Source organism: Dreissena polymorpha, chromosome 4 (genome assembly GCF_020536995.1).
Source record: "Dreissena polymorpha isolate Duluth1 chromosome 4, UMN_Dpol_1.0, whole genome shotgun sequence".
NCBI lineage: Eukaryota > Metazoa > Mollusca > Bivalvia > Myida > Dreissenidae > Dreissena > Dreissena polymorpha.
In genome coordinates, this window is record NC_068358.1 from 23,600,195 (window position 1) to 23,621,660 (window position 21,466).

The 21,466-nt window shown below is 34.5% G+C and overlaps 1 protein-coding gene across 4 annotated transcripts in view; it reads right to left on the bottom strand.

Annotated features, from left to right (window-relative positions):
* The window catches only part of LOC127879187 (prophenin-2-like), a 196,579-nt gene that overhangs the window by 70,890 nt on the left and 104,223 nt on the right, over positions 1-21,466 (bottom strand). The window contains exons 1-4 of one of the 4 annotated variants that reach the window (XM_052425882.1): positions 6,428-6,580; positions 5,005-5,057; positions 4,411-4,559; positions 1,161-1,420 (exon numbers count right to left, since the gene is read on the bottom strand). In XM_052425882.1, the coding sequence (XP_052281842.1) occupies positions 1,369-1,420; positions 4,411-4,559; positions 5,005-5,057; positions 6,428-6,497 (324 nt within the window). In that variant the 5' untranslated portion in view covers positions 6,498-6,580 and the 3' untranslated portion in view covers positions 1,161-1,368. Of the gene's footprint in view, positions 1-1,160; positions 1,421-4,410; positions 4,560-5,004; positions 5,058-6,427; positions 6,590-21,466 lie in introns of those variants that run through there. The other 3 variants (XM_052425883.1, XM_052425880.1, XM_052425881.1) reach the window with 3 other exon arrangements.

Sequence of the window (21,466 nt, forward strand, 5' to 3'; positions counted from 1 at the left end):
TTTTAAACTGTGTTTGTGCAATCCTGTCAATTTCATCGTCATATGACGTGTTTTCTTATTCAAGAAAAAGAATTATTTTATTAATACTATAATTTGACATTGTCTCTTTATTCCATCATATATGACGAATTAATGGTATACTTTTGCGCCACTTAGATCTACATGTGACGGCTTTGGACCACGTTGAAAATAAGTTTTGTACGATTTATCGTCAAAACTTTATGGGTAATCCAGTGCACTTATATTTCTATAATTAAATATAATGTAATATTGACCAATAAGTGTGATAAATTTTGATAGAGTATGAACCTTATATATATATTATTATTATTATAACGATGCTCGAATAGACATAATTTGATTCAAAAAACTTAGAGCGGTAAAACTTTATTTTTATTGATATGTGTTGCAGTTGAAACATGTCGTGATTATTCGTCTTAAGCAGGTAAATCGTGTCATTTATTGTATTCATTGTTTAGACAAAACTGCGTTCAAAAAACAAACAGGACATTTGCTTCTTTCTGTGAAACCGAAATATTTTCTCCTTATATTTATACAAATTAGAATATACGTAAATATGCTCAATTTGCTGAGGAAATAAATTTCTGCATTATTCCGGAATCAAAACAAATGTGATTTTTTTTTCAATTCGTTACATATAAATTATATTTTAAGGGTTTCATTCATTTACTATTTTCTTAGTGATGAATAGTAATAAGATAAAGAAGTCAACATTTCAGTGATATGTTCGATAACACTACAAAGGAATTAAGGACTTCTGCAGTAATAGTTGGTAGCTGTAAGAAATGGCCGCTGGAAAAATGATTATAGAAGTCGCGAATTAGAGTATTCTTAATCGGAGTAGTTATAAGTTGAAACAATATTCAACACTGTCGAAAGAATGAAGCACCAGTGAGAGTTTATCGAGAACAAGATAAACTTGGTATATGCACCTTAAAATGTAAAAATGACCGCGATATTCGATGGAAGAGTTTTCTAAAAATAATCATGTTTCGGTATAAGTAACTGTCCAGTTTATTTATTTAAAATATCGAGACAATATTGATAAGAAAAACATATTGGGATTTTCTAATAATATTCCACATTTAATCACGTCATTGTTTTTGTTGGTTGTGAAAATCGTAAAAACAATAACAACATTAATTTGATGCTGTTTATTTTGCAGAAAATCGCATTTTTATAGTTTGCAATATATCTGGAAGTCTTTCAATAGAAATATATATTTGCTGTTTGTGATTATATTTTTTGCTGTCTATGGTGACGTCTTTCCAAGTTTGCGTTCCCTTGGTTCGCTGTATTGCCGTCGTCCTTGAAATAAACCTTTAAACCTTTGGTACTCTTTTGAAACTAACACCGACATCTGCTCGTAATACGAACCCACTTCTTTCTGTTCGGGCTTCTGTAAATATAATTCATTTTCGTGAACAACATATCATTTGGATAACACATTCATATAAAATTAAATAGTATTTACTATTTGTTATCACCATTTCAGTGGCATGTTTTACCCAATATCGTAAATAAAAATCATAAATGTTCATTCAAAAGCAACCGTATTTACACTCGTAACACGAAATGTGCTGGTGTAATATACGAATGGCAATGAATTACATGTATCCACATGCTAAATCAATATAAAGAAGTGAAACTCCAGCTGCTGGAGCAGTATTGCATTCTCATTATATACAATTAGTTGGTCCTTTATTTCAGGCAAGTGACCAATTGCCAAAACAGTACCAAACATCACAATACAGAACAACATAAACAAATATAAGAATAAAGCTGAGGTAACCGCCTCGGAACGTCCAATGCAAAGCTTTGAGGGTTTAAACCGGTTTTTCAGCGCTCAACCTCACACTTGGCCCAGCAATATTCATGATACATATAAGTGTAAATAAAATTTAACTTCATAGCATTGCAACTCAAATTCAACAATAATAAAAGAAAATTAAAACGCATTAAATGTAATTACCATTTAATTACTCAATGGTAGGAAAGAGACCAGAGCAACAGAGTTACAACTTTTGGAGGAACGATGAAATGAACCTACGAACAAGTGTCAACTACATCCCTTCTTTTTAGAAAAAGATTTAAGAATATAGCATCACAAAGTTAATATTTCAGATCATCATCGCGCAAATACATGAAGAAGCAGCAATAATGGGTGTACAAGATCCATATTACATATCTTGGTTGTTTATGTGACTGCTAAAAAATAAATCAAACAAGAAACGCCTGTCAAAAAGAAAATATAATGAAATTGAACGCTATAAACCCAATGACGTATGCATGTAGATTAAAACAGTGAAAGTGTGTCGTATAAAGCAATATAGAAGCGATGACGTCAAATAAATCAATGAAGCCAAGAACAGTTAAAGTGTATGGAATGACGCAATTGAGAAGCGATGACACGATGACGTGAAAAAATTCCAGGGGCAGTACTGTAAACTAAAAAATAAAAATATTAAAGGGGCAGTACTGTAAAATTTAATTACCAATAAAACCAGCTTCGGTGATGAAATATTTAATCAAACATATAAAATGGTCATTCCATTAATGATTCCACATTTTAAGAGAAGAAAGATATAGTGAATCGAAAACCAACAATCATGTGTTTTTAAGTACGTTAACATCAAATCCTTTCCACAAAAACGAGCTAATGAAATTGAAAAGTTTAATATAAACGTTTTCTTTAAGATATTTTAATTTGCGAACACGCTTCAAAACATCTCCATACAATGATGGGTGGGAAATTCCATCAGTTCAATGCCATTTTAAAGAAACATTATATTTTGAAATTAAATCACCATATTTTGAGTGAAGTTAAGCGAATTTACTTCTTAAGTTATGATACACAAACCTTGATTTAGCAATTTCTTGGTTAATATACGATTGCGATCATTAAAGTCGTTAATACATTAACATGCTCTGGCTTAACGTACCAACTGCGAAATGTAAATTCCATAAGATGGACCTTTAGGGATGTTACCATCTAGGAAGGGAAAATTCATAATTTCGAAGTAAAGGTCGCCCCGTTTGTCGTATAAACTTGTCTTAATCATATTATTATTAAAAGTAAGATGTAAGTATAAATAAGCAACATCTGTTTTGGATTAACACGATCTTTTTAAGACTAGTTCGTTCGGGTAGATTTTTTTGAATATATTGTTCAAAGAATGGGTTATCTAAATTAAGTATGTCATCAATGTACCTACTAGTTAGGTTAAAACGTTGAATCAAATCTAGTTTTTAGTTTTCGATAATTCTAACATAAAATCGCTTTCATAACAATATAAAAAAATATCCGCTTTAAGTGGCGCATAATTAGTACCCAAATGAACGCCGATAATTTTATTTAAATATTTTACCATTAAATTCAACGAACAAGTTATCCAGAAGAAAAGTAAGTGCTGCACAAAAGTCAAGACAAGTCTAAATGTTGTATTTATCTAAAATCTGATTAGTAAAAAAGCTATTTTAGTGTTTAAAGCAAGATATGAACACTTCTCTCTAGCAAATGTTTTTTTTCAATCAAAGAAACAAGTTTTGACTTTATTAAAGTGTTAGGAAGCGTTGTATACAGTGTAGAAAAACCCTAGGTGCTTTCTTGTGACACCTTATATTTTTTCATTTCAATTTTATCAATAACTTCTAAGGAGTTTTTTTATTGACCAAAATAGGTTTATATTACTATTTTCTTAATCTTTTTTACAATATTTAGCTATATGATATCTAATAGCACGAAATGCAGATGTTAGATACACTGATAATTACTTGGTGGTACAAGACACTGAATACGCGATAAAACGACTTTTATATGGCGTTTTATGTAATTTAGGTATCCAGTAAAGTGATGGCAATTTCTTGTCAGTAATATTAACTATAACATTTAACTGTTTGCATTCGGCAATATGGTCGTCAATACTTTCATTAGGTTGCTTATTTTAATCACAATATGATGTAGTTTGTGAAAGTTTTTGTGAAATAGTTTGAACATAAAACACTCATCATAATTATTATGATAACATTATTATCATCCTTATCTGAAGGAACTATGACGAATTAATAGTGTAAGTCGTCAAGCAATTTACACAGAATTTGTTTATTAAATTTAGCTGAATGCGAGAAGGCCAAAGCATTTATTTTATTAAAATGGATCTTATTAATGGCCATACATAATACATTGGTTTTCCATTCATTGAGTGCAGTAATTTCAGCATTTTCCATCCTGCACCATTTAGTACAATATTAGTCAAACATATGTTTGACATAATGTATAGGAATAATCATCATGATGATCATCATCCCCTCAATCTTTATATTTGTTTCCCCTTCTTGTCATCCATCTCTTCATCATCATAGTTCATCTGAAAAATGCATATTATTTACCCTTGATCGTCGCCACCATCAACGCCTTCCACCTGTCTGGGGATTCTTAGTCCAAAGAATCCACACTCTTTTATGCATTCCTCTAAATCGTCGCCTTCAAATTCAGCACACACGCCGTCACAAAATGTTTTGTCTGCTGCACCAACACTCTAAAATTGATAGTCACCGATAATTGGCATCTTTTATCAACACACTGGAAAGAACAGACATGTGGTTTGTTTCATTTACATATGAAACAACGTGAGCTTGAATTTTGAATGATATATTATGTATATGTTCTATTACAATTCTTTATTATTATGCATGTCTTATGTGTTTCACACATACTAATTTTGTTTTCACACATTGAATAGAAACTAGTGACCCTTTCACTGGCATACACGATTTCTTTTACATTTTTAAGATTGTATGTTTTATTTCGGAATGCTATTTGTGTCCATTTTATTTTTATCAATCTGAAGCACGATTGATCTTTGTACAATTTAAAAAGAAATGGGATGTTTGTCATTGATTAGTCATTAATATCATCAACATTACAGAGTAAATTAATAAAGCTATTTATTAATTATTTGTGACCAATATTTATGTGCTTACAGGTTTATTTGCCCGCGCTTCAGCTTCCAGTACTTCGTCATTGGTCAAGTCGTCTAGAAGATAAATAAAATACATCGGCATTGCAATTATGTCAACATTTACATACACAGTCATAAAATGGTACATAAGAATCTTCCAAATTTGGCACTATTGCACTGTGATAGTAAACAATGAAAGAGCATGTTGTTGTTCGTACATTGACATATTTTGCATTTGAAAATTCAGACACCGGTATATGAGTAGTTATACACAAAATGTGATACTATACTAATAAACGTACTAAGACAAACGAATAATAGTCAACGCAAGAAAAACTCTATTTGAAAACTATATATATTGAAAATTCTAAAAACAAACAAACATTATTTTTAAACCATCTCATAATTCACGAGGTTTCTGTTTCTTGTATCTATGGTTATGTCGACATAACTAGAGATAATCAAGTAAACACAAATAGAAAAGTTAACTCTGTGATTTAAGATAGACATATAGTTTAGTTTATGCAGACATACATAAATGTTCGTCGTCTTAATGCTCGAATATACACCTTATTATCTGTCACCTATCTAGGCATAACAACATAACAAAATATAACAAAACATATTCATTTAAGAAAACAAATGCAAATAAATACAATCAATGCTAAGAACAAGTAAGTTCTATCAATGCGGTAATTAAATTGATCGAACAGTTTTATTAAGAATTGCATTTCTTTTAACAAAAGCTTCTTTGATAAATGTACACACATTATAAATTATTAATTTGCCGCATGAAACTAGTTACTTGTGGATTGTAAATACAGTTTAATTCACAAATTGAAGCATTTCTATGTTATAGTTTGTATTTATCATGAAAAAGCAAGTGTGTAGCATGTATATAGTTGTTATACAATGTTTTGACGAATCTTTAATCGATATACATGTATTTTAGTATCACCATATGAAACAGTATGTCTGTAATAACAATAAACCATCAGGGACATCACAATAAGTAACAGCCATCGGAAAAACGCATAGGCACTTATGACAAAACGCAAAAAATAAAAATTTATAGTGATTTAAAGTGGGTACCGTCTGGAACGGTGAAGGTACAATCGGTCTTTTCCCATCATTATTATCATACTTTCATATAAATATTTTATTTCATGTTTTTGTTTCGAAACTGAAACGCTTTAATAACCTATATAACTATTTGAATGACAGTAAAATTTTGAATGGAATTTACATTTGCATCTACCAAAATTAATGCACATAATGTATATATCTTAAACGTTTATATAAAATCTAAGAATGATAGTTCTATTACAAAAATATCGCTGTTCATGTCTAATGTCTAAAAATGTTGATGCAAAGCAAGTTTCTTTTTTTACGATCAGAAGTATAAGAAATTAACATATCAAATATGATTGCAAATCCTATCTTACCTTTCTGGGCTCTTGTCTGCGGGCCCCAGACCAGCATGGCCGCAAACAGTCCTAGGAGAAGAAGCTTCATTATGCAAGTTCGTTGCAAACTGTTACCTTCTGAATCAAAACGCGCTTTTTATACACTAACCCTCCAAGGTTAATTGACATTGTTTACAATATGGGCGTAGTCTTTCTATTAAACGTCAGTTTAAATAATACTAATGTATGCTGAATTGCTTTGATGAATACTTTAATGTCCTCGTTTATATAATTTCAATTGCTTTGATGCGTTCTTGAATTTCCCCGCAAGAATAATTTCCTCATCAATATGATAGTGTTTTCAGAACAAAATGGTACTACAAATAAATTAAGTATATTTTTGATTTGAATATTAACATAACATCATATTCCTTGAATACCATTTAATGCGGAACAGTCATATCATTACCATATTGAATATACTTAAAACACATGTATATGTTTAGTTGATTTATTTTTCAACTAACGTATATTCAATTAAAAAGCCTTTCAAATGGGAACTCTGTGTACATTGCCTTTTATTCTTATGATTCGTAAAAGTAAAAAATATGGTAAACAGATGTATTGTGCCTAGTGACGTGTCCAAACGAATCCAGCTTTCGTCGTTTGATGATCGCCGGTAGGGTCTCTTAAGAGCCAACAAGTGCTGACATCAGCAAAATAAAAAGTAGAGCTGTATTTAAAGCAGAAAGTCTCTTGCATATTACAATAGGCAAAACAACAAACAAATACTGAAATGGGCTGGCTGCATTTTGTGTGCATTTATTTACCTGTTTTCACGCTGTAAGCAAAACGTTTTCCGTGTTATACATTATCAAAATTCCCAATGAGGACATTTAATGTAATAAATGTACACTTTTGAGCGGTTTAACCTTCGTCACAGTATCGTCATCATCATCATTATCATGCCATTAACCGATACGGTCGTTGGGGGAAATGAGGGACGACGACACAGAGATCCTCCGACAGTCTGCTATTGGTGGCGAGTGTTCAATGCACGGGGAGGGACGTCCACTCTTTCACATCGTCCATCCAGCTTTTTTTCTGACGGCCTCGACGGCGACCTACCTCTAGCGTGCCCAGGGGCGCAGTTCTTAACATAGATTGGTGCCTGATGACGTGTCCGAACCAAGCAAGCTTTTTGTAGTTTGACGGTCGCCGGGAGGGGTTCTTATGGGTCAAAAAATGCTTGTGTCGATTTCCAGACATGCTTTTTGGGAGGTGCTCCATGTACGAGATGATGAGTAATAACGAAATGGATAAGAAGGAGCTCAGAAGCATATTTGCAGTTTGACATATCAGCAAAACAATCAGTTGAGCTGTATTGGTTAGCAGGAAGGAAAGTAGTGCCAATTGCATAAAGAAAAACAACAACAAACACTCAAAGGCACTGCCTGTATTCATGTGCATTTAATTACCTGTTTTGACATTTTTAACAAAAGTTTTTCTTGTTGACAATAACCAAATGTACTGACGAGGACATTAAAGGTAATCGAGCTGTACTGGTTAGAAGGAAGTGTCCTGCAAATTGCAATAGGCAAAAACAACACCATAGATGCAAAGGGACTGACTGCGTGTCAAGTGCATTTATTTACCTGTTTGTCAAAAGCTTTAAGCCAAAAGTGTTCCTTGTTGAAAATTACCGAATTTACCGTTGTGGGCTGCTGTGAGTGGGTAATGCACATTGTCTATCCATCTTTTGTTCTGACGGCTTCGACGGCGAACTTTCGCTAGCGTGCCCTGAAGCACAGTCGTTTTACAGCGAATCATGCCTAGCAACGTGTCCAACCCAAGCCAGTTGAAATCGTTCGACGGTCGCCAGGAGGGGGGGGGGGTCATGTTCCGGACATACTCGTTGATCTTGTGTTCCATGTAATAGTCTTCGGAGACACTTGCAATAACGAAACTGATATGTATATAGACAAGAGCTCAGAAGCATTTGTTTAGTTTGGAATATCAGCAGTCGGTTGAGCTGTATTGGTTAGCAGGAAGTGTCTTGAAAGTTACCAAAGGCAAAAAGAAACAATAAAGACTCAAAGGAAATTGCTGCATTGCAGGTGCATTTAATTAACTGTGTGCATGTTATACGCAAAAATATTTCCTTATTGACAATAATCTTACCAATGAGGACATTAAATGTATATTGTATCTATATGAAACAGATGGGCGTTTCGGGTAGCTGTTTGATCATGCCAAGATATCTGCCACTCGTACAATCCGAAATTTATACAAATATTTTTTCCTTCCTTCATGGCAACGCAAGTTTCGACCTTTTTATTGAGTGCATTATACAGTTTTTTTCCTCAAGTCGTTGATTGAAAACTTAATATGTCGCTTTGTTTGAAGTCAAGACAGAAACCATAAGAATGTAATTATTTCATCTTTAACATATTGTGTTACTCGCTTGGGGACACACGTTTTTGCCTTTTGTTCGAACAACAAATCATGTCTACCTTGGTAATTGCTGATCTTCTTTATAGGCAAAAATAAAATGAACGTTGTTAAAAACTCGACAAACAACGCATTAAACGTACCATAAAAAAACAAACCACAAAATAAGATGACATTAGTTTACACTTTAAATAAAAAACAATTTTATTTGACCAAAACTTTCTAAAAACATGTTAATACGAAGCGGGGTACTTTATTTGTTGTGTCGACCTATTTTTGTTTTTCTTTAACATATCAAACATTGAAACAAGAAAAAAACCTACATTTTTTATCGAGAAATTATATAAACATATAGCCGATTGCATATTCTCAAGAAAAGGTTTTACAGAACGAGGGAGAGCAGGCATTTTCCCTGACGAGTGCCCACTGATGTTCGTCTGTCCTAGAAAAGTACTGGTAACGTTTTCGAAGAGTGCTGGATTATTTGAACCAACCATTCGTCATTTTTGAATCATCTCAAACCTGCCATAGGCCATCATGCCTAACGCGGTGGACTGCTTTCTTTAAGTCTATAAAATTTTGGAAGAGCTCATGTGGTTGTTGCAGATGTTTCTCAATGATTACTCTGAAGATGATTTTATCCTGTCACATGCCTTTAAATCAGCCCGATAACAAGGTAACCTAATATCCCAAAAGATATTAGGCTAGATGACCACGTGACCTCGAATATCCGTCAGTTGCTATCTATGCATGCGCATGAATTTACTATTAATAAAATATACTGTTTTCTATTAATAAAATACCAAAAACATGTAAAAAAAACATTATTGTTTAAACAGCATAATTTCGTCTTTGTGTATTGAAAAAAATTACGAGTAACTCGATTTCTGTGTGTTTTATCAAGATTGAAGCTAGCCAAAGCGCTTTGTCTGACGTGACGTCACAATGTTGTTTTTTTGCGCGTGATGTTTACCATATAACATATTTAAACACAAAATTCTCAAAAACTAGAAATTTTAGAAACATTTCAACGAATGTTGTTAATGTGACAGGATAAATAGATTAATAGGTTGGTGACGTAGATGGAGAATGGTTATCTGGCTCGTCGGAGGATCTTATCGGGTTCGCCTTCGGCTCACCCGATAAATTCCTCCGACTTGCCAGATAACCATTCTCCATCCACGTCACAAACCTATTATTATCTATAGAGTTTCTCCACTCCAATTTTATACAATGGATAAACAAATAAAGAGCTTAAACTGGTCGCAGTCAAATTTATTTACAAAACAAAACGGCCTTAAAGGCCTAAAGTTGCTCACATGAGATACAAAGGAAGGGACCAGTTTTGTGAAGCCGCATATGTTATTGGAACAAATGTTTTATCAATTTTCATGGAAACACAAATCTTCTGCCCAAGTTTCATGAAGATCGGGCAATACAGGTTGCCTCTAGAGGGAATTTCTTCAAAAGAAACTCGTCACAACCAAACTTCATTTCTTTAGGATCATCTATACATTTATGTCATTAAACTACACAATTTTAGTGCGATCTACCCAGTGATTAGAGAGGAGTTGAAACACGAAGTTGTTGGACTATATATGCCATACTGAATTTATAGACAGATGAACATAATTCTTCCAAGAGTTGTGGCAACCAAAGTTCATAATGATATATAACATTGTTTTCTTTCAGAATGGCTGCAGACAGTCTGAAGTTGTTCATTATATCTTAATTTAAAGACATTCAGCACAGAAGTCATGATGCTTTGAAGTCACCGAAAGGTTAACAGGTACTTCACATCAATTCTCTGAATTTCTCCATTAATCAGAATATTTTACTTTATGTGTAAAAACATAGAAAATGATAAATTGGGTTACATATAACTGAAAAACGCACGTAAAATCATTAGCACGACTGCACCGCTGATTATAAATACAGATACTCGAAGGAATGAATGTATTGATCAGCACCTTTAATACAATAGCTTTATACGCAACTACATGTTAGAGTAGGAGAGGGTAACTGCGAAATTGCATCAGATTATTATAAAAATGCATGCTCAAAAAGTTAAAGATTGTGGTACCCAGCATTATTTTTTTATATTTTATTATTATATCCTCATAATATTGTTATAGTTTATCTTCAATTATTTTAAAATCGATTATATATAATAGAGGCCGTGCTCTGTGAAAAGGAGTTTATGCATGTGCGTAAAGTGTCGTCCCAGAATAGCCTGTTCAGTCAGCACAGGCTAATCAGGGACGACAATTTCCGCATTTGTGATATTTTTCGTTTAAGAAAATGTCTCTTTTTGCAAAAATCCAGTTTAGGTGTAAAGTGTCGTCACAGCACAGCGGACTGCACAGGCTAATCTGGGACAACACTTTAGGCACATTCATTAAACATCCTTTGCACAGAGCGCGGCTCATATATTTCTACTGTATGCATATTTATCAGGTTTACATTATACAACATAACCTGTTTGCTAATATTCCTTAAGCCTATCCTTCATGATAGATTATGTTTTATTTTTAAGAATCAATTTGACGCAGTACATTAGTTACCAATCCCTAATAGTTGGATCATATTCCATTTGGGAAATCAAATATATGTTTCACCAATAGTTTTTTATTCTTTATTCCATATGTTAAATTATGTGATTTTTGTTTCAGGTCCGGATGAAGATGATAGACTTTTACAGAAATGCATGATGAAATGTCAGGATGTGACAAGCAATTTCCCCACCACTATATTTTGTGAACAAGTCAGCAAATACATACAGCAATATGCAGAAGTATGTGGTATCAGTTAATGTTATGCGAGGAAAAGGTTTTATTGTGATGCTTTCGAACCTTTATGTGGAATGTCATTTGGTTTTTAAAAATGTCGTTGTTATTGGGTATTGTAACTAACACTTGAAGATGAAACTAGAACATGAATTTAGTGTGTTTGTCTCACTCTTATACGATCAAAAGACACATTTCTTTGTGTTGCGCATATTAAGCATCAGGGGTACTTGACCTATTTTGAGACTACCCAGATTTCCAGGGGCATCCTCATTCTTCTCAACAAAGCAAAATATTGATAAATACTGATCAAACTGTTTTCTATTTGGATCACAATATGTTTATCATTGAACTAAATGTGTCGTTGGTAGACCATACAAATTTCCTCATTATAATGCACATTGAAAATAAAGAAAGACAAATCTAAAAACTATGGCAAATATTATTTAAATGAGTTGTCTTTAATGGATAAAATTAATCGTAAACACCGCTAGTTAATCTGAATGATATTTATCTAGAATGTGCTGGTCCTGTCACATATGTTGAAGTAATTTATGTAATTTTACATACTGTAGATTGCAGCACCATTGCTGTTTTTTTCTTAGCCATCCTAGATATTACAGTCCATGCTGAAAATGTACTCAGTGATGCGTATTTTCCTGAAAAACAATGCAAAGGAAAGAATCGCTAAAATCTTCTGTAAGTTGTACATGGATATAGGCACGTGAATTTCTCTGCTATGTGTTGAGGAGCATATGGATGAGATTATTCTTTAAGAATGTAATAGAAGATACTGCGTTTTCATACCGATTGCAAGGTCCTAGATTCAATCCGTACTATAAGAGCAAGATCTCAGACAATAGTTGTGGAATCTGCCTTTGGTTTATGAAGCAACAAGCTAATATGAGTTAATATAGGTCCAAACTTAAATGTTGAGTATCTGTTTTTTTACTTAACCAGACATTGTTTAAAGTAGTATACAATGCAACATTTTACTAACCTGTAAACATGTCCTTACAGTTTAAATTGTTGATGTTTCAATATTTGATATATCAATCTCTTTACCCAGACTTTCTTTCAAACAAATATATTAAGATATTGTATTTGTTGACAAACACGTTTCGTCCATTATTGTAGCCTATCTGGATAAAGTGAGTGAGATCAGCTAGCCAACAGCCAGCCAGAGGAGTTGCTGGGGAATGAGCTAGCTGAGTGCCTGCTGTGGCGGCGAGGGGCACTGCTCTACGGTTACTGTGCCACCATCGATGGTGACAGGGAAAAAAGGGACAGGCAGGTCGTTGAACTCACACAGGTAAGCAATGTGTTCCATATCGTGTATAATGTAGATTAAATTTGATTGGACATTATAAAGTTTTCATATTTATGATTGTGGATGGATATTGTGTCATAAATTTGCATGTGACAGATTTCGACGAATGAATAGTATGGTAATAAATTGATGCAAAAGTAACAATAAATTAACTGTAAAATTGCAAAAGGTAAAAAAATAATTACTCAACAAATATAGTGATTCCATGAAACGTGTGTAAAATTTACAGAAGTGCTATTGATGACATGTGTTTCATCACATGCAGAATATTATAAAGACTGTAATATTATTACTTCATTTAGTGTAAAAATATCTGTGCAAAGAAAGGCAACTTTTGAAACTACATACGCTCTTAGTTACCCATCAAATTCATCATTTATAATCGTTGTGTATGTGGGTTAAAGACAACGCTAGAACACCGGTCAGTTTGTTGGTTATTTAAATACTACACTGGTTCAGCGATAGGCATGCAGCAATACAACGTGGTAGGCGGGGCTTATCATGAATGACGTTATCATTATACATAACAATTCTCCCCTTTTAAATGTGTTGATCATATAATTATGTATCAACAATCAATTCATTTCAAATACATTTCAAAAATAATATGAATAATCATTTACAAACATAACATTTCTTGTTCAAACATAACATTTCTTGTTCAAATATCAACTCAATGTTCTTTACTGTAAAATTACGCATTAATTGCTCATAATTACATATCAGTGATACACAATGTTATAAATTCCTCAGAGCTCATTTGCATTTACAAGTACCAAAATGTCCGAGGAAAAGTATTGCATTAATTAATCTGATCAGTTACAAATAACTACTGATAAGACAGTCGTCCAGGCTGCCGCCTTTTTTTACAATGAATACCGACGCTCCTTAATAAATTTCTCATTTGATCCCAGAGAGTCATTTTGATAATCATTTTTATTTATATCTTTGTTCTCAAATAGTACCGGGTGGTCTGACATCAATGGGCTATAATAGACAGCGGTTTGCACGGTAATTGGTTTGTTTCATTTTTATTTGAAACGTTTTACACGTCCGTAATGCGAAGCTGATAAATGTGCCTTCTCCACACTGTATTGCCAATGTCCACTTTGTGGTCCGTCGCGAGAAACAATACACTTGGAGACACTTCTAACGCATCACTTTTCAATCTTGAATATCTCAGTTACGAGTAAAGATATTGATTTAAAGCCGGCCGAGTTGATATTTCTCACAACAATTTGGTTTTCTCAACTGACCAGAATTAATCAGTATTCGTCAGATACATTCTTAAGCTTTACTCTTCCATACTGATTTTCGCAAAAATTGTGCCAAAAATGCCAAAAGCATAAAAAATACGAAACCTAACCATGTACATAACGGAATCCTCAAGGCTATTATTAACCTGTGACGTATGCACGTTTTGGGTCACGTGAGCGCCAATTTCAGGTGATTTCCACTTCTGCGCTTTTCAAAACAAAAAAGAACTACCAAATAACACGGTTTCTCCATGGCAAATGGCGTTGTAAACAAAAATGCATTGGTCCGTGGTTATGTGACCCGCGCGTGTTCAAATTTAGATCATTTCTGTCCATGTGGACAGAAATTGAAAAGCCCTATCTTTGTACTGAATTTGGGCATTTCTTGACCGATTTTGACCAAATTTTTTGCACATCTCACATAAATACCATCGCATTTTGACTCGTTATCACTTTTTTGCGACACATAACAAAAATGGGAAGATATACCAACATCAACTCGGCCGACTTTAAAATTTTACATACAACTGACTACGTTCTATGCAAGCTCACGATAAAATCATTCATCCGTGACGATTGGACGCTTCAGCACGTGGGGTAGGTGTGGTTCTATATTGTTGTGAAAATGTTGAAACGTGATTTTATTCTAGTTTTATTTCAATTTAATTATTTTAGGTCGGTTCTTACATAAGGAAAACATAAAATTAATTTACAAAACAATATAGCTCGTATGAATATTCAGGAGCGCAATCGCGCTCTTTACATTTTACAGGCTACCTTTCCCACTTGCTAAAGCATCCGATCGTCACGGATGAATGATTTTATTGTCAGCTTGCATATACTGTAGTCAAATGATCACATGTGCAATTTTAAATAAAAATATTAACTCATTACTGAGATATGTAAGTTTTAAAAGTGTTGCGTTAGAAAAATCACCAAGTGTAGTAAAAGGCGATATACATTTTATTCCAATTTAATTTCAATTTCATAATTCTAGGTAAGTTTTTACACAAGAACAACATAACATTAATTTTAGAAAAACATTATGGCTCGTATGAATATTCACGAGCGAAATTGCCCAATCGGCATGTTGCAAGCCGGTCAGTTATTAAGACGTGTAAGTTTATGCGTTTTATTTTCACGTTGTTATTATTTTAAGTTGTACGAGTCTGCGAATTTGACTTTTGAAGTGACGTTTTTAAATTGTTAAGTTTTACATTGTGTTGTTTTTCAATTTCATTTTAATTTTCAGGAGTTATAAGATATGTGTTGAATTATTCTTGGTCCAAATTTCAACACAATCCGATCAAAAATACGGGAGCTTTATTGATATGATTAAGTGATGCGTTAGAAGTGTCTGCAAGTGTAGTGCCCTCTATCCATTTTCCCTTACAGTTAGGCCTAAAATCTCGGGCAAGGACACTCTGACCTAAATTTAGTTCGCGAAATGTATTTCAGTCCGAAACTGACATTATCATTTGCCGGTCATTCACGTGCTGCTTAGTATCAGGTTTAAGCAAATCAAACCTACTTCGCAAATCACCTTAGAACATTTTCGACGGTGTTTCGCCAGTTGTAGAATGCGGCATGTTACGATATGTATGCAAAAAGCAATTCAGTTTCTGGATAAGGTCATCCGTTTCGCTATTTATTGTGCGAATGCTAGATTTGAAGGAAGCATTGAAGCGCTCCACAATAACATTTGTAGATTGCTTAGCAACCGCAGTCCTTATATGGAGAATTCCGTTTCGTTTCATGAACAGCTGGAAGCTTTCAGATGTGAACGTACTTCAGAAATAATTTACTTCGGAAACCCATATCTTATATATACGGTTGACATGACCTGAATTGTTCTTTCTGTGTTCGTTACATTAATTTCAATGACCTCAGGCCACTTAGAGTGAGCATCAACCATGACTAAGAACATTCGTCCTTGAAACGGGCCTGCGAAACCTACGTGTATCCGCTCCCAGCTAGAGCTTGGCCATTCCTACGGATGTAATTGGACATGCGCTGGTAACTTCTGCTGCATTGCGCAACCATTACAATGTTTGACCAGACTTTCGATGTCATCAATCACCGGCCACCAGACTTTGCTCCGAGCTAGTCCTTTCATCTTTACAATTGCCGGATGGCTAGCATGTAACATATCGAGAACACGCGTTCTTAGTTTTATGGGAATAATAACCCTATATCTCCACATCAGACACACACGATGAAGTGTTATCTCGTTTCGGCGGAAGTTGTTGCCTTTGAGTACTGGGTAATTAGCGTTTGCAGCCAGCCCTTTTTGACGTATTCTAAGACGCGTGACATAACTGGCTCGCGCTGCGTTTCGCGGCTAATTTGCGAACTTGTTACAGGGAGTTGCTCAAATTGTGAATTGTAGAATACCTCTTCTATATCATCAGAATTATGATCATGATTCGGCGCGGGTAGTCTGGACAACTCATCAACATTTGTATGCCGTTTTGTGCATTTTTCGTAATCCAAACTGGATAGGTACAAAGCATATCTTTGTACGCGCGCAGCAGTTGTTGCGTGTATGCTTTTGCTTGGACTGAAGATGGATAACAGCGGCTGACAGTCCGTTCCTAGACAAAATTTCCGACCATACCGCTTCTCTATCAATGTGCGCTATCTTTGCTCGGTATTGCTTAATGACATTGACGCGAACGCAATAGGTTTTTCAGAACCTTCTGTCATGACATGAGACAGTATTCCCGATATTCCTACCGGAGAGGCATCCGTTGCCAGTCTTACTGGTAGATCTTGGTTATAGTGCGTTAGCACGGGCTCAGCAGTGATCAGCTTTTTCGAATTTTGGAACGCAATGTAACATTCTTTTGACCAAATAAACTTTCAATTTGTTCCATCCATCGCTATTTTGCGGTTTAATGACAGTCTCGAGATTCGGCAGAAACCTGTGGTAGTAATTTAGAAGGCCGAGATACGCCCTTAAAGAAGTTGCATCTTTAGGTGTGGGTGTGTCAATCACAGCCTGCACCTTGTCATTACACTTCCATAATCCATATTTGCCGACCTTGTGTCCAGAAAACGTAACTCTATCTTCAAAGAACACACACTTGTCTTTGTTTAGTTTTATTTAAACCAAACTCGTTTAAACGACAAAGCACTTCCCACAATGAATACAGTTCGGTTTGGAAGTAACTTGCACCGTTTTCCTTTTAGGCGGTGGTCTTGTCTTTGTGTGTTTACGGTTAGCAATCCGGTGTACGCTTCCGGTAGCTGCCGAAGACTGAAGTTTTGCGGCGTCCTTGGTCGCTGTTTCTATAGCAGTCGCAATTTCTACTGTTTTAGCGAATGTTTGGTCAACTGTTGAAAGCAATTTCCTCTGTGTTGTTTCCTCACGAAGACCGCAAACACATCTCTCCCTTAATGTGTCGTTAAGGTTGTCGCCAAAGTTACAAATTCCGCCAACTGCCTTAATGTCGCTACACAGTCCTTGATACATTCCCCTGTCGCCTGATTTTGTTTATGAAATCGTAAACGTTCGGCAATGATCAGTGGTTTTGGACTAAGGTGAGTACTAAGCAAATCACACAGTTCCTTGTACGTCTTCTCCGACGGCTTTGCCGGTGACGTTAAACTCCTGAGAAGACAATATGTACTTTCCCCTAAGAGGATAAGTAATCCAGCCATTCTATTTTCATCTGCAATATCGTTCACAATAAAATATTGCTCCATGCGTTCTAAATAAGAAGTCCATGTTTACGCGTTACCCTCAAACTGATTAATACTTACTATTAACGATGTTACTGTTTATTATCACATATGTATTATCCGGAATGTTATGCACAATACTTCATTTTGAAAGAGAGAGTAAAATTCCCGAAATAAAAACTCTGCTTAATCCTCGTCGCCAATGGCTGTGTATGTGGGTTTAAGACAACGCTAGAACACCGGTCAGTTTGGTGGCTATTTCAATACTACACTGACACAGCGATAGACATGCAGCACTAAAACATGGTAGGCGGGGCTTATCATGATTGACGTGATCATTATACATAACAGATAATTATTTTGATTTGTAGGGATTTTAAAAATTGTGATCAAGTATATCTCAAGTTACATTGAGTACTGACAATTAAGAAACGTTTTGATGAAATTGCTTGTTGGATTTGACATTAAAAACCCACTTAAGATGTTTATGTTACCATTTTCATACCACCCTTCTCTAAATGATCAGTCTATAATAAATACATCTACATGTTAGTCCTGTTTGTTTTTTAAATAATATTTTGATAAAACAAAGTTCTGTTAAGTCTGATGTTGTTGTTGTAAGGAACAACTTCACTTGTTCTAGAAAGGAAAATCATGCCAAAATTCAAAACAACCAAATGATTATCACCTATTTGAGGCTATATCATATGGGTGACACTTAAAACAAGGAGACATTTTTTTTTCAGAACCTGTAGATTGGGGTTCATTACCTCCAGATGTTGTTCAAGATACGAGGCACTGTGTATGACACAACCCACGTACCCAATGAAAATCAAATGAGCTTCTCAAACGAGGTAAGCCTTGCATGTGACATTTTTATAACTCCTTTACAAGTGAAATTTTTAACCAGATTTTTTAAACAAAATTCTTGGTTATAAGATTGATGTATGGCTTGCTATCGGCTTTTAACAGATGGTTTTTGATCAATATTTTGAATTGAACTATCTTGATTATTATATGGAAATGGCGAGCTTGCATGTAGAACAAGCTTAGAATTCTATTTTGGGCTAATCAAGCTCGTTTTTAATTACAATAGAAAACCTGCAACAGTTAGGCCGGGTTTCCATGCATCCGTGTCCGCGCTCCGGGTCCGCGTTCCGTGTCCGCGTTCCGTATACGGACACGGAGTATCGTTTCCATGCATCCGCTTATTATTTAAGCCTTTCCGTGTAAAAAGCTCATTCCAAACGGGGTGGTACTTGGATTAGGATGTCGTTATTAGAAGAGCACACATTCTTTATGATGACTGCTGCGGCAGCACTGCAAGTTAGTAGACGGAAACGCAGACATAGGTACTGGTCACGTGCCATCATAAGAAACCGTCAAAATTACGGTACATACTACCATCTTATTAGAGAATTAGAGCTGAACGATGAAGAGTTCAGAACCTTGGTAAGTTATTTATAATTATTGACAAAATATTTTAATACTGTTATAACCCAGGTATACAAAAATCCTAATTATCTCCTTGTTTCATACCGCTCTCAGCTAATTTCTCCAACACCACAGTACAGAAAGCGGAAACTAGCTGATAAGCCACTCTGGACAGGCTGAATTAATGACATTTAGCATAGTTATATTGATAAACATTACTGATTATTCGTATTGCAGACTTTAAAACTTGTATGTGAACCCGCATAGACAAAAAAGAACATAAATAGCGACTTCTTATAGCGTTATATCTTGCTTGAAATATATAGTGTGTCTTTTGAAAAGCGATTATAGAGCGTACAATGCAGACGATATATATACGAATTGTTTGATGCAATGTCTTTGTCTCTGCATTATTTCATACGTTGGTTGTATATTTCAGAGTGATACCTTATTAAATATATTATTTTTTCACTAATATTTATGCTTGAAAGTCGACCATTCATGTTCACTTCCGTCCGTGTACTGAGTCCGCGTCCGTGAAAAATCGCTCACAGAGCGATTTTTCACGGACGCAATTCGCGGACGAAAAATGCGGACGCGGAACGCGGATACATGGAATCGCTCCAACAGATTTCAATCAGTTCGTTTTTTCGCGGACACGGATACACGGACACGGAACGCGGACGCGGAGACATTGAAACCCGGCCTTAGTTTCGGCTGATTTTTTAGTTTCCAATAACAGATCGTGATGAAACATTGAATATAGCAAATTTGCATAAAGACCAAGATTTGAATAATTTGTAAGTCGATGTAAAGATAACTGTTTGTACAGTTACAGAAAAACAGTTTCAACTTATCACTTTTGATTTCATCAGTTCATTGTTCTGAAATTTTATGTTAGCGGTCTCCAGGCAGGCCTTGCTTTGGATTGCATTTAAGGCCAGTCGGATTAAGGTCGGTTTAAACTAAAGAAAAACTGTTCCCACTCAATCACAATAATAAAGATGGAGGATTTGTTCAGAAAATTTGTGTGAATGTAGCTGACATTGGTTTAGATTGCTAACATGTATTCACTTTAGTGAGTTCATGAGTCAAACTTTGAAAACCTATTTTGTTTTTAATCATTATTTTTCTGTTATTTTGTATATGCTTATATCATCAAAACTCCATTCGTATTATGTGCATGTTAGTGCTTTTCGTTGTCTGTAAAAGTTTTATATAAAATGTATGCTGACACTTCAGATCGTGGTTGCTATTGCAAATAATATTTTTTCAAGAAAAATAACCTTTGCTTTCGCAAGTTAACTTAATAATGCACCAAATGGACATTGGTATTTTTTATTAAACACAATAAGTTTAAAATTGATTTTCTGTATTTACTTTCATTAGGCCGCGCCATTTTTCATATGTTTCAAATGAACATTACATATACAGACATTCAATGCAAAATACTTAAAATAAATTGTGCTAGATTATAGAGTTGTTAGGATTGAACAGTATTTAATAAATAGATTATGAGACAGCTATGGTGTGCCATGGGCATATAGGAACACCTTGGGCAAATACTGCTAAAGGTGTGTAAATATGGTGCAATTGTTTTTCAGTACTCAATGTACTGTGTGATGTTATTGCTGGTACTGATGACTTTTCATTTAGACATGTATAAAACATTTATTGATATGAACGTTGCATTCAGGATGACATTGATTAATTACTAAATACTGAGGTGTACTATTCCTCTAATACTGTTTAGTTTGAAGCCTTTAATGTCAATCTTGTTACAATTAAATCTGTTTCTACTGGAATCTACTTTTATCATTATTATTCATCATGTTTCGATGAGATGAAAAAACAAAACGATTAATCAAATTAAGTGTTAGTGGGCATTTTAGTTAATAATTTAATAACATTTTCCAAGATTATTAAAATTCATTAAGCTGCGTTAAGGTTCTACATAAGGTAATTAAATTGAACAGCATGAATAATTAAAATCTTTTTTTAATTATTGTGTTAAAGACGCTACGTCTTTAGTTACCATCTATGAGATATTAAGAATATAATGAAAAATGCACGGTACTTATCGGTTTTGCATGTTCATTGTCTTTCTATGTTTGATAACTATCACTCTCAATAGCTT